The sequence below is a fragment of the Rana temporaria genome, chromosome 6 (genome assembly GCF_905171775.1).
Source record: "Rana temporaria chromosome 6, aRanTem1.1, whole genome shotgun sequence".
Lineage (NCBI taxonomy): Eukaryota > Metazoa > Chordata > Amphibia > Anura > Ranidae > Rana > Rana temporaria.
Window position 1 is genome coordinate 15,106,025 of NC_053494.1, and position 14,833 is coordinate 15,120,857.

Below are 14,833 nucleotides of genomic sequence, written 5' to 3' on the forward strand. Positions count from 1 at the left end.
AAAGTGGAGGTCCGCTAAATTTAATTTTATTAAAACTCAGCAGCTACAGATACTGCAGCTGCTGACTTTTAATATTAGGACACTTACCTGTCCAGGGCGCCCGCGATATCGGCAGCCGAAGCCGGTCTGTTCCTCAGCTCACCGCTGCTGCTTCACTTCCTGGTCCCCTCCTGAGCATGCGCAAGTCACACTGTGCGTCCTCACTGGTCCCTGCTGTCTTCTGGGACCCGTGTGCCTCCCAGAAGACAGTGGGGGGAGGACAGAGTAGGCGCCGAAAGTGGAGTAGGTCACCGCGGTGATCTATGCCAGGAAGTGGGTTTCCAAAAAGTGGAAGTTCAATTTTTGAGTGGAACTCCACTTTAAGTGTAAATCCTTATTGAATGTCCTGTAGGTAACAGAATGTTGTGTGTTTTGGAGGATTGTGGAGAGAGGGATGCATGTCTTTTTTAAAGCAGACTTTCTGTGTAAATGGAAGGTCTGCTCTAATTAAAGTCACCCACCCCCTAAAGTCAAAGACAATTTGTAAAATAAAGCTGTTGCTAAATAAATTAAAGGAAAGGGGGAAAAAAACTTGACTTCTGACACTTTTGGAAGGTGTTGGTACACCTTCCAAAAGGAGGGCTGGGCCGGGAGGAAGGGTGGCAATTGCCTCCCAGGCCCACTGCCATTTTCTTTTTTTTCTGGTCTAGGAAGTTGGCAAGGACCTGCTGAAATCACTGTGGTGAGAGACTCTGACACCATAGCTGACCCCCCCCCATACACCCCATGTAACCTGCCCCAGTTATCAGGCTGCATTGATGGGCACTGGAGTTGACTGCACTGGTAAGACTGCATTGAAAAACCAGATGGGCCATGGATTGTGAGCTGATTCAGCGGTTCAATTGGCCAATTGACTGAACCTGCCCCCCAGGCCTAAGGTTGCCAGCCCTTCCCTGTGCCTCACTGTTGCTTTCCTTGATAGACAGACATACAGACAAATGCTTTATTATACGGAAGTCTTTTAGCATTTAGGGGTTCACTGTGATCCATCATTTTTGGAATATAGACCCTTCAAGATATTTAGTAAGAGGTTTTTTGAGGTTGTCTTTTTTTGTCACAATTTTTGAAAAATTTGAAAAATAAACAAACCTTGATTTTTTCCCCCCAAAGTTGTCATTTTCACAAGTTATTTCTCACACTTCCCATTGGAATACTTACAATTACACCCCAAAGGACATTCTTCTACTCTTCTCAAGTATGGGCATACCACATAAGACATGTGCACTGCCTGGGCACATACAGTGGACTAAAATTCAATGAGCACCTTCAGGCTTTTTAAAGAGACATACCTTTTACATCTCCCTGAAGTGCCAGGACAGGAGAAACACCCAAAAATACCCCATTTCACAAATAGACCCTCAAGCATATTTACTAAGAGGCATGGCGAGTCTTTCAAAGATCACTTAGCCTCACATATAGCAGTGCCTGTACCTATAAGCCATGGGCGTCCTTAGGTAGGGGCAAGGGGGGGCGAGTGACCCCCCCCCTAGAATCTGAAAGGGTCTGCCGCGGCCACATCTGTAGCTGTGCTGGCTCTCTGGGTTTGTTAGCAGCACAAGTTGGAGTATGGAGCTTTATATTGGGTAGATCAGGAGGGAGATTTAGGTCTATTCCCTGTTAAAGTCAGGTTGGGATAGTAGGCCATCTCATGAAGGATTTCTATTATCTATTGACCCTAGGAAAGCCTTTGATTCAATTTCTTGGATCCACTTGTTTACTGTGCTGGAGTGTTGGGGCTTCAGACAGAATTGTATCAGAGTTTTGAGAGCCTTATACTCATACCCAGGAGAGAGAGAGATGTTTGGGGCTGTTATCATATTGGAATACCGCCCCTGAAGGGAGGGGATCATACTCTGCTTCAGTATGTCACAGTACATGTTGATATTCATGGTTCCCTCAATGAACTGTAGCTCCCCAGTGCCAGTAGCACTCATGCAGCCCCAGACCATGACACTCCCACCACCATGCTTGACTGTAGGTAAGACACACTTGTCTTTGTACTCCTCACCTGGTTGCAGCCACACACACTTGACACCATCTGAACCAAATAAGTTTATCTTGGTCTCATCAGACCACAGGACATGGTTCCAGTAATCCATGTCCTTAGTCTGCTTATCTTCAGAAAACTGTTTAGAAGAGGCTTCCTTGTGGGACTACAGCCATGCAGATAAATTTGATGCAGTGTGCAGCGTATGGTCTGAGCACTGACAGGCTGACCCCCAACCCCCTTCAACCTCTGCAGTAATGCTGGTAGCACTCATACGTCTATTTGCCAAAGACAAGCTCTGTATATGACACTGAGCACATGCACTCAACGTCTTTGGTCGACTATGGCGAGGCCTGTTCTGAGTGGAACCTGTCCTGTTAAACTGCTGTATGGTCGTGGCCACCGTGCTGCAGCTCAGTTTCTGGGCCTTGGCAATCTTCTTATAACCTAGGCCATCTTTATGTAGAGCAACAATTCTTTTTTTTTCTGATCCTCAGAGAGTTCTTTGCCATGAGGTGCCATGTTGAATTTATAGTGACCAGTATGAGAGTGATAACGCCAAATTTAACACACCTGCTCCCCATTCACATCTGAGAACTTGTAACACTAACAAGTCACATGACACCGGGGAGGGAAAATGGCTAATTGGGCACAAATTGGAAATGTTCACTTAGGGGTGTAATCACTTTTGTTGCCAGTGGTTCAGACATTAATGGCTCCAGGAATCAGATCACACAGTCAAAGGAATGTTGTGGAGGTAAAACCTCTGCCTTTTGCTTGCAAAATACATCTGCAAATCCATGGAATTTATAAGGCAAGGTGGGAGGGATGGCCATGGAAGCCAACAGACAATCAGAAAGTCTTTTGGGTTGAGACAAACAGTTCTGAAAACAGAAAAGAATTCAAAAGGTTAGTTCTCCATTTTCCCAATCAAAAGCAGGGTTGTGTTGTTGTAACCATGGGTAACCAAGGATAACAGGCAGAAGTGGAGAATAAATAAGAGACAGGACGATTTCCTCTTTGCGGAGTGCGCCTACCTGAAGGGTGATTGTTGTAGTCTCAAACTGTACAAGGCCATCTCCCAATGGTTGTCCATTCAGGGTGATGATGCTCAGGGGTCTAGATTTAGGAACAAATGGGATGTTGTTTTCCTTAGCAAAAGAGTAATCCAGGAATATGCCAGCGGCTTACACAAAAGCCTCACAGGAGACAAGTTTAGAGGCTAAATGGAAGATTGTGGGTACAGTAATCTTGGACTCAGAGAAAGTACTTGTAAGGTCTAACCCAACACTGGTTAGACCTTTCCTTTTACTGGACAGGAAGGGCAAACAGGTAACAAATGTCCTTTAAGTCCACAGTACAAGCATAGGCCCAATGTACGCCTCCTTTGTTTCTCTTAGTCTGTTAGGTGGAGACGGCTGACTTCCATGGCTTCCACAGGTGTCTTGGACTCAACTGAAATTTCAGGTTCAGGCTGAGGTGGTGCTTGGAAGTTAGGGGCCAAGCGGTAAACTGGCCTCGGAAGCTTGTGGGTTCTAAGTCTCTCCTGGCACCTTTCATGATACAGTACATCCAGACGAACACACAGCTCTATGAATTTGTCATGGTCTTTGGGGGAATCCTTATAGACCAATTTGTGTTTATTGCGATCTGTAAGACCTTTAGGGAAATTAGTCTCAAAACCCAGGCTCTCAATAGCATATTGTGCCATAGTCCTGGGACTTTGCTGTATGTCCAAAAGTGAGCACTGAAGAAGGAGAGTGCAGAAGAAGTACTGAAAGTCCCAGGGTTGTTGCGAAAATTCAAACGGCAAACGTTTAAAAAACATCTACAGTCTTCAGTAGCACTACCACATTTTTCAGGCAAGGGAAGTTTGGGTGGCACAGAAGAGGCAGGTTGGATTGGAGCAGGAGTAGGAGCTGGAGTCTGGACAGGTGCAAAGAAATCAGGCAAGCAAGACTTAAGCATAGCACAAAGTTCATCTAGCTTAGCGTCCAGAGAAGAAAGATGCTGTTCATGAGCTCCAATTAATTGTCCCTGATGCAAAATCACCTTAATCTCAGCAGGGTCCACTGCCAATGTGGCTCCTTTGTATTGTAAGATACCTGTGGTAGGTAGTGTCCGAAGTGGAGCTTTTGTGCTAAGGATTTAGGCAAAAACATTGTCAGGAAGGTCAGGTCGGCAACAGATCAGGAAAAGCGGTACACAATTGAAATTCAGAGTGGTCAGGCAGGCAGAGGTCAAACACGAACTGGCGGTGAAGTCACAGAGCTATCAATACACCCAGGGAGCTAGTCCACACAAACGGGAACTTAGTAACAGGAAGTTCTACTATTCATGAGCTGCTTGATTGTAAATTGTCCACAGCTGGCAGCAGGTGGGGCTAGTGAGTCCAAGGCAATGCATCAGGCTGAGAGAACATTGCAACAACTCCTGAGCTTCCCCTGTGGCACAACAGCTGTGGAATCAGGCACATGCCGGTTCAATGACACCCAGGTACATGACAGTGTGTTAGATTCAGGGCCAACTGCACTACATCCAATTTGGATATGGGGACCCTCTTGGGAACTTGTTTGTGATATTTACTAAGGGACTGAAATTCCTTCTCTAATCTATCTAGGTCCACCTTATGTTCCCGTTTAATTTGAGATGCTATCTGTATAAATTTGCCCCTTATGGTGGCTTTATGTGCTGCCCAGAGGGTCCCTGAGGACACCTCACTTACATCATTCAGAAGAAATTATTTTTGTATAGCACCCTCGATCCTTAAGGTCCTCACAAGGTGACTGATTAAGTCTCAATTGAGTATGTCCCTGTGGGCCTGGGAGTCTATGCATTACCAGAAACACCAATGAGTGGTCTGACCAAACAGTGTCTGTAAAGGACCTGGTGACATGGGGAATCTGGGCTATGGACAGGTAAATATTATCTATCCTGGAATATGACTTGTGCGGGCAAGAAAATTCAATCACTCATTGAGGGATAATGTCCCTCCAAATGTCAGACAACCCCTGCTTAAAAACTAGTTTGGCAATTTGGAGGGTCTTTTTAGGTGGATGAATAAGATGGCCATCAGAAGGTTGGGACTTATCCAACCCCATCAGACCACTGACACTATTTCATCCACTAATACCAACAATGGGCATAATTCCCATTACTGACACAAATGAAGGGTGCCCATTTCTTCCCAATTACACCAATGATGGAGAACAATCTCTCCCACTGACACCAAAAATGGAGCACAAGTCTTTTCAATGAAACCAACAATGGGGCCCTATAACATCAGAGATGGAGCACAATTCCTCATAATGGCATCAACAATGGGGCCCAATAACATCAGTGATGGGGCACAATTCCTTTCAATTGACACCAACAATGGGGCCAAATGACATCAACGATGGGATATAATTCCTTCCAGTTACACCAATAATGGGGTGCAATTACTCCCACTAAAACAAACAACAGAGCATCATTTTTTCCCACTGATGCCGGGATATTTTCTACTCCCACTGGCCACAGTCTGGCCCTCCTAAAAATCTAAATGACAATAAACTGGACCTTTGTTTAGAAAGTTTGGAGACCCCCGATCTAAACCTTCCATACACTATCCAAAATTGAGAATAAATGTCTATAGACACAAACTTTTCATTGTTCATATATTTTAAATAATTTTGTAATATTATTGCTACATACTGAATGTCATCAAACAACATAGTTAAAAAAGGATTGAAGTAAAAAAAAAACAGTTATGCCAGGGGAGAAAGACTTCAGAGGTGACTTTAGTATGGCTTAATGGTAATTGCTCTTTCCCTTAGGGCTTCCCTTTATTTCAGAGTAACTGCAGAGAGCAGAGATCAGAAGAATATAAAATGGCCCTGTATTCATTTGATGCCTGAGAAGGGCTACAGAAGTTCATGTTGCTCTAGAGTTTGTGTATTCTCTGTGTATTCTCTGTGTATCTCCAGGTATTCTGATGTTTCCCCAGAATCCAAAAAAAGTAAGTGAACTGGCTTCACTCTTTGCTATATTCACAATATGTGATCCCTTTACACACACACACATACACATTCACCAGTCACCATGGGTCTTCAATCACAGGGATGTTTAGAAAGACAGATACTGTTCAAAAAGTATAATAGTTTTAGATACTCAGTGGTGTCACCTAAATATTTGCAATTAAACGTCCTAACAGGCAGTACAAGATGCTTTTTATTTCCTTCAATAGTCTTGAAACTTTCTTCTCTGTGTTATTCAAGTTGGGATTTCATTTTGTTGCTAAAGTCTTGCCTTCCTTGACATTAGGGCTAAGCCCCTTTGCCTGCTTACCTACTGTCTATTTAAAGCAATCTTATTGGTTACTAAGATGCTATTTCTTGGTATGGGTTAGCAAATGGGTAATCTTTAGCTTTGAAGCCAAGATCATAGTAGCAAAGGTAAAAGAGTATCAGAGCAATACCAAGAAAAGGCTTTTTGTCTTATAATGTACTACAAGGACCTTGTGTTCTACTAAAGACTATCAGGTTTGAAAGAAAAATTAAGATTTAAAGGGTATTTTTTATTTGATATATTCTATATATATATATATATATATATATATATATATATATATATATATATATACTTTATTTATACATATTATGACCCAAAAAATAATAAGATTTTCAATTCAGTAGACTAAGGCCCCATGCACACGACACGCAGATGCAAACTCATCTAAACACACGTTTTCAAATGCAAAAAACGGCGTTTAAAACGCCTGTTTTGCCACAAATTTTGCAGGGTTTTACCGCGTTTGCGTTTATAAGCGTTTAGTTAAGAAACAAAATGTATGTTTATGAATATTTCATATTTTCACCTAGTTCTCTTAGGCCTCGTACACACGATAGGTTAAACAGAGGACAACGGTCTGATGGACCGTTTTCATCGGTCAAAACCGATCGTGTGTAGGCCCCTTAGGTTATTTAACCATCGGTTAAAAAAAAAGCCAACTTGCTTTAAATTTAACCGATGGATTCCTAACCGATGAGAACAAAATGATCGTAAGTAGGCACAACCATCGGTTATAAATCCAGGCATGCTCAGAATCAAGACGACGCATGCTTGGAAGCATTGAACTTCGTTTTTTTCAGCACGTCGTTGTGTTTTACGTCACCGCGTTCTGACACAATCGTTTTTTTAACCGATGGTGTGTAGGCACGACTGACCATCAGTCAGCTTCATCGGGTAACCGACGACACCGGTCCATCAGACCATTCTCATCGGATGGACTGATCGTGTGTACGAGGCTTTAGTAATTCATAAATAACCTTGTTAGTACTTACGATATGTAAGTAATGCATACTGTCTGTCGTTTTTATCTTGTGAACAGACAAGGCTTTTGTTAGATTATATCATCTTGCATAATTACCAATACATTTTTTTTTATTAAATCGTTTGGCAAAAATACATAACAAAAGAAAAAAGTTTTAATGTTTAGTTTAACTAGTGATAGGCTTCAAACAACTAATGTTACTATACATAAAAAGTAAACATTTAAATCTATACTTAAATTGATTATACCACTAAAATCATATTTATGTTACAAAGCAAAAAAAAATGTACATGGAGTTGTAAATAAAAAAGTAAAATAAAAAAATATATAAAATAAAATATTTTTCTGATAAAAACAATATTTAAATTGAGAAAGGGAGGGGGTAATTGATTGGGACTGATTAGGAATAGCATATGGTTAATAAGAAGTTATATAGGAACAAATAGAAGTTTGAAACAATTTTTGTAAAATATTATTTATTTGTGATATTTTTAGAACTGGTGTTATGCACAGGACAAAGGAAAGTGCTTTGATCTATACACCACACATTTTTACATCAGTAAATGGATCTGTAAAGAGTAAAACAAACCTTATAAACCAATTATATTTGAATATAGTAAATTACCTTACATCAAATTTACATCCTAAACATAGGGTACAATTTTGCAAAAAAAAATATGTGAAATAGACTTTACAAGCCCTAGGGTTGTTCCTCATACATGTTCAGTTTGAGCTTCTCATTTCCCTATAGTAGGTGGATGGCGCACAGTGGTGGCTGGTGCTCAAAATTTTTGGGGTGACGCAAACAAACTGACAAATACTGAAAAAAAAGCACCAATTGCAGCCTCACTGTGCCCACCAGCTTCACTGTGCCATCAAATGCAGCCACTGAACCCTATCAAATGCAGCCACTGTGCCCATCATATGCAGCCATTGTGACCATCAATTGCAGCCTTTGTGCCATCAAATGCCACCACTGTGCCCATCAAATGCCACCACTGTGCCCATCAAATGTCGCTACTGTGCCCATTAAATGCCGCCACTGTGACCGCCGCCCGCCCACTGTCTGACTGGCACTAACCCCATCTTGTTGGCGGGTCAGGCAGGTGTCCAATAGCAGCGGCTGTCCTTTCAGCCTATTAGGTGACGGGTATCAGACCTACGCTACCTGACTGGCGGAGAGGTGGTTCAGTGTTAGAAAAGCAAATATTGATTTGCTTTTCTAACACACCTCGGTGGGCTCCGAGAGAAATTGTCTGCGCTCCGAGTTCACCTTTTTGGAAGCCTATTAGAGCCTATGGCTCTAATCAGGTGCTTAAAAAAAAACACCCCCACCACTGTAATTCAGATGCCCGGCGTTCTAAAAGGGGTTCTAATATGGGGTGGTGGTTGCGGCCATGAAATGGAATGCAATGCAATCATTTATCCATTCTACATAGAGGGGGTGGCTGGAGAGAGGGGCGGCGCCCGTGCATATGAAGAGAAACACTATTTTACCTAGATTCAGAGACGCCGCCGCAACTTTAAGGCGGCGTAGCGTATCGTATTTATGCTACGCCGCCTTAAATCAGAGAGGCAAGTACTGTATTCACGAAGTACTTGCCTCCTAACTTACGGCGGCGTAGCGTAAATGCGGCCGGCGTAAGCGCGCCTAATTCAAATGAGGATGGGGGCGTGTTTTATGTTAATTACTCGTGACCCGACGTGATTGACGTTTTTTGCAAACGGCGCATGCGCCGTCCGTTTACATATCCCAGTGTGCATTGCTCCAAAGTACGCCGCAACGACGTATTGGTTTTGACGTGAATGTAAATTACGTCCAGCCCCATTCACGGATGACTTACGCAAACGACGTAAATTTTTCAAATTTCGATGCGGGAACGACAGCCATACTTAACATTGACTAGGCCAACTAGGGGCAGCTTTATCTTTACGCGGCGTATCTCTTACGGAAACGGCGTATCTTTACTGCGACGGGCGCACGTACGTTCGTGAATCGGCGTATCTAGTCATTTACATATTCTACGCCGAACTCAACGGAAGCGCCACCTAGCGGCCAGCCTAAATATTGCACCCTAAGATACGACGGCGCAGGCTGTCGTATCTTAGCTAGGTTTAAGTGTATCTCAGTTTGAGAATACACTTAAACTTAGGACGGCGCAGATTCCGAGTTAGGTCGGCGTATCTACTGATAACTCTCTCTGAATCTAGCTATTTGTCCGACAAATTTGTACCCACCACAAACTGAATAGTAACAAGGCAATGGCATATTTTGAGGTTGATTTATCAAACAAATAAAGGCTGGTAAATTTGCAAAGTGTAGGCTCACTAGGCTTAGTAGAAAGGTGTTTATTAGAAAGGTGTTTATTTTGAATATCCAATCACATGTAAAGAAAAAAATTAGAATAAGGTTTAAAAGGATTCAAAGGCATAAAAACTGATAAATAAAAAAAGAACATTAGGCTTGTTTTATTTGGATTCAATTTAAAAGGGATCTCGAAAATAAATTATTATGTTAGTTAAAGTGATTGTAAAGGATCGTGGTAAAAGGAAAAAGAAAAGCTTTGGGACTTTAGCTGAAGCATGTGTTTGTAACATAATGAATGGAATGATACCTATTTTTTCGGGGTCATGTGTTGTGATTCCCTATACGGGGCAGCACAAGACCCTTTGATACTAAAGTCCGATTATTAACATTTGATCAATTTGATGTCCATGAATACACATAGTACCCTTTGTAACATCAGTTGTGTCATGTAGCAATAATACTAATAATAATAGAAACATAATACTAAAATAAAAATGAATATGATCAAGTTGACATATTTAATAAACATAATTGATACAGAAAAGAGCAGTTGATAAATAAATTAAATACATATACAGATCCAATAGAGTACAATCATCATAAAAAATTAAATCAAACAATAAAGTGCATAAAAGAAAACTGAGCTTGGCATCCTTGAATCAGATAACTCATGTGATTTGACACATTTCGTGGCAGTTATAGCCACTCTTCAGGAGAGGGATGCATGTACTTTGGCTACAGAGCAGGATGAAAGGGAATAGATAAATAAATAAATAAATAAATAAATAAATAAATAAATACTTAAAGGATGTTCTGTAAACTCTGTAAGAGTGAACTAAGGACTAATACGTTACCTATGATGAATTTAATGTGAATGTATAAAAATGCCAGGCGATTGCCCATGATGGAATGGAATGGTGGCTCTGTAAAAAGTTGTCTCGCCCAGGGTTGAGGCGGGGGTAACCCCACTCCCCCCCACAGAAGCTCCAGAAGGGCCAGGGGGGGCACAGAGGACTGGCCACCATCCCATTCCATCATGGGCAATCGCCTGGCCTTTGTTTACATATGACTCTCCTGTAATCCAAGGGAGGGGGCGAGCACAACACTCCACACCAGGAAGAAAGCCTTGCATTACTGTGTGGAGTTACAGACAGAAGAACAGGAAGTGAGGATTTCTCAGAAGAAATAAGGACATTTAAAAGCAAAATGGAAGGATGAGGTAAGTGAAGGAGGACTGCACTAAGGTAAAGGAAGCTATTTAGGAAAAAAAATGTTGTACCTTTACAACCCATTTAATGCATAGGATGCATTAAGGTGAAAAAACACAAACCTTCACAACCCCTTTGATTTGTCATGGTACCTGTGCTTTGCGCCTTTTTTACTTGTTTAGATTTGTCATGTCCCACTGACAGTTATAGTTAGGCGAAACCCCCCCCCCCCCCCGCTTCAGTTCGCACCAGAACTCCCGAACGAGAAAAAAGTTTGGACCCGAGCCGAACTTGAAAAATCAAAAGTCTGATTTTGAAGGCATATGTGATAGTTATTGGCCATAAAAAGGGTATGGGGGTCCATGTGCTGCCTTGGGGGACATGTATAAATGCAATTTTTTTTTTTTAAAAAGACAGTTTTTAAAGTAGCAGTGATTTTAATGATGCTTTAAGTGAAACAATAAAAATGAAAATTTCCTTTATATATAGCGCCTGAGTAAGGGACAATGTACGCCATACTCATTCACATAGAGGGAGGTTGGGATCTGGGGGCCTCCTTGTTAAAGGGGGCTTCAAGACTCCAATAAACACCCTGCCCGCAGACCCCGACAACCACAGCCCAGGGTTGTGGGGAAGAATGCCCCTGCCTAAAAGCTCCCGCCATGTTAAGGGCATGTGGCCTGGTATGGTTCAGGAGTGGGGGCGCTCACTTGTCCCCCACTTGCCTGGCCTGCCAGGTTGCATGCTCGGATAAGGGTCTGGTATAAATTATGACGGGCCCCACACCGTTTTTTTTCAAATGTTTCTATTGCCGGCAATGGTTTATTTTTTATTCACTAAAAAAATATCAGAAGTAATCCAAAGACAACCCTGATCCTAGCGCACAATGGTATAAATGAAAATTTTTCAAGGTAAGTAGCAGCTATTATAAAACAAAAAATACTAAAGAACATATATGTATTATCAATGGATATTAATAAAACATTGCGCTGGAGTCACTGAAACTGACTCATGAGTTCAATGGCTCATAACCTATAAATGCTGATAGAAAAAAGCTCTCAAGGGAAGACCTTTGGCCGAAGATATCAGTCTCTTAAAGCATGTAGCTCTATCAGAATAAAACCATATATATCAGAATATCAGTTCACATATTATTTCTCTCTGGCGAGAAGCTGAAAATTGTATATTCCAGATACTGTAGGGACAAGTATGCTTCACACTACTGTGCTCCCCCTTAGGCCCTGTACACACGATCAGTCCAAACTGATGAAAACGGACTGAAGTTCAGTTTCATCGGTTCACCGATGAAGCAGACTGATGGTCTGATGTGCGTACACACCATCAGTTCAAAAACCGATCGGGTCAGAACGCGGTGACGTAAAACACACGACGTGCTGAAAAAAAACGAAGTTCAATGCTTCCAAGCATGCGTCGACTTGATTCGACTTGCGGGTTTTGAACCGATGCTTTTGTGTACTAACCATCGGTTTTGACCGACGGTCAGGCGTCCATCAGTCCGATTTTAAAGCAAGTTCTAAAACTTTGGTCTGAAGGACAAAAGTCCGATGGGGCATACACACGGTAGGTTTGGACTGATGAAACTGAACTTCAGTCCGTTTTCATCAGTTTGGACTGATCGTGTGTACAAGGCCTAAGGTGTTGTACTCACCAGATGATGGGTGTAAAACAGCCTTGAGTATACCGAATCTCAGCTTTTCTCCTCACTGAAGTGGATAATTGACAGCATTGATGGGATCCTGTTGTATATCAATCCTCTACTGCTCTCCTCTCTGTGAATGTGGGTGGTATTCCTTGAATCATGCGTGCAGCACAGCGGTCATGCAGGGAAGCAAAAGGAGACTGAATATGGTGTAAAACCCTTTATTTAAACAATAATACCCCTGCTACCCACATATGCTTACATGCTAAAAGATAAAAAGAAGCTTGTCACTTTAAGTGCTGTATCAGCTCACTCAGGGAAAGGCTTTTTGAAGTCCAAATTCGCTGCTCTGTGAGATCCGGATAGATACTAGCCTCAGTGCAAGAGAATTGCCATGTAGCCACGCCCTGACGCGTTTCGTGATTGGCTCACGTCTTCAGAGGGTGACATCCATAAAATCGACACAGTACCGAGCTTGAGTTCAAAAAGACGCGCCGTCCATAGCATCCAAAAAGGCTGTATGCGTGTAAGTGCTGGTCACGTCCACCGCTAACCAACACAGCACTACTTCCTTGTTACTGGAACACACCTGGAGCGCACAGCGTCACTACGTCACTTCCTAATGCTGCAAGGTTACGCCCTGACGTTTCGTCCTTACGAATTCCTCTGAGGGCTTCCTCAGAGGAAGTCATAAGGACGAAACATCAGGGCGTGACCTCGCGGCATATATATTGTATATAATAGTAAAATGTCAGAAAATGTATTTTGCTTTGATTTTTACATTTTCATTACCTTACCTGGTGGTGAGGACTGATTTCTGAATGTTGTGAATTTCACATCTATATATTCAACACAAGAGATAATCAAAATAATCATCATCAGATTCCTGTACATGTATGCACAGAACATATTTGTATCTTTTTAACTCTTTTCTTTTGAAAAAATATTTTAGGAATATCTTATGGAAAGCAACAAATCTATTCTAGAATTCTACATCTTGCCATTCTTCATGACAGCTGACAATAAACTGTTTATATTCAACGTTGTCTTCTTTTTCCTAATCTATTTCATTGGAATTCTTGTAAACCTCGTTATCATTACAGTGATATGTTTGGATTTCCATTTGCACACCCCGATGTATCTGTTTATCTGCAACCTGTCCATTATTGATATATGCTACACAACCGTTAATATTCCAAAACTTCTCTACATCTTACTCTCTGGAAATAACATCATATCCTTCACACAATGCTTTATCCAGATGTATTTTATTTTTCTATCAGGCATTACTGAGATCACGATTATTTTTATAATGGCGTATGATCGATATGTTGCCATTTGTTACCCGTTAGACTATCACCGTATACTTAACAAGAAAATCTGCATATTGTTAACGATGGTCATCTGGATCAGCGGTTGTTTAAATTCATCTTTACTTACAAGTTCCATCTTAAAAATGGTCTTCTGTTCTTCTTTTACCATTCACCAGATCTTCTGTGATGCTAAAGCTCTCATCAATATTGCCTGCGGTGGTACTGAAATGTTTTACATTGTAATGTATGTAGAGTGTTTACTATTTGGGGTCTGTCCAGTTATGTGCAACTTGACATCATATGTACAGATTATCAGGGTCATACTACGTATTAAATCTAAGGATGGCAGAAAAAAAGCCTTCTCCACCTGCTCATCCCACCTCATAGTTATGGCCATCTACTATGCATCTGGTACAGCTGTGTATATGATACCCCCATCAGATCGCTATGACCTACTGGAACAGATCTTAACCGTGTTCTACACTACAGTGGTTCCCATGTTGAACCCTCTCATATACAGTCTACGAAACAAAGAAATAAATAGTTCTTTGCAGAAATTGTTGCCATAATACTAACAACACATTGGCCCGGATTCACAAAGCACTTGCGCCGACGTATCTCCAGATATGCCGCGTAAGTGCAAATATGCGCCGTCGTATCTGTGCGCCGGACCCACAAACTAAGATACGCCTAAAAACAGGCTTCATCCCGCCGACGTAACTTGCCTACGCCGGCATAGGGTGGGCGCACATTTACGCTGGGCGCATATTTACGCTCATATTGATCAGCCATTCAAATATGCAAATGAGGAAAATACGCCGATTGAGGAACGTACGTGCGCCTGACACAGTGCGCGTAAGTTATACGTCCGGCGTAAAGTTATGCCCCATAAAGGAGGTGTAACTCAGCAGCATCCATGCAAAGGGCTGCACCAGGGAACCCAAGCCGGCGTAATTTACGATGGACGTGTGTGACTGGGCGTAGATTACGTTCAGGGCGTACGCAGT

General features: G+C 42.0%; 1 protein-coding gene across 1 annotated transcript; it reads left to right on the plus strand.

Annotated features, from left to right (window-relative positions):
* Nucleotides 1–4,920: 4,920 nt before the first annotated feature.
* Nucleotides 4,921–14,395, plus strand: LOC120944372 (olfactory receptor-like protein OLF4). The gene is made up of 2 exons (XM_040358427.1): nucleotides 4,921–4,944; nucleotides 13,466–14,395. The coding sequence occupies exons 1-2, from the start codon at nucleotides 4,921–4,923 to the stop codon at nucleotides 14,393–14,395; spliced, it is 954 nt and encodes a 317-aa protein (XP_040214361.1).
* Nucleotides 14,396–14,833: the final 438 nt, after the last annotated feature.

Coding starts and splice junctions, on each gene's coding strand:
- LOC120944372 (XM_040358427.1), top strand. CDS start 4,921: ATGGGGAATCTGGGCTATGGACAG. Junction 4,945..13,465: donor GGAATCTGGGCTATGGACAG/GTAAATATTATC, acceptor AAAATATTTTAG/GAATATCTTATGGAAAGCAA.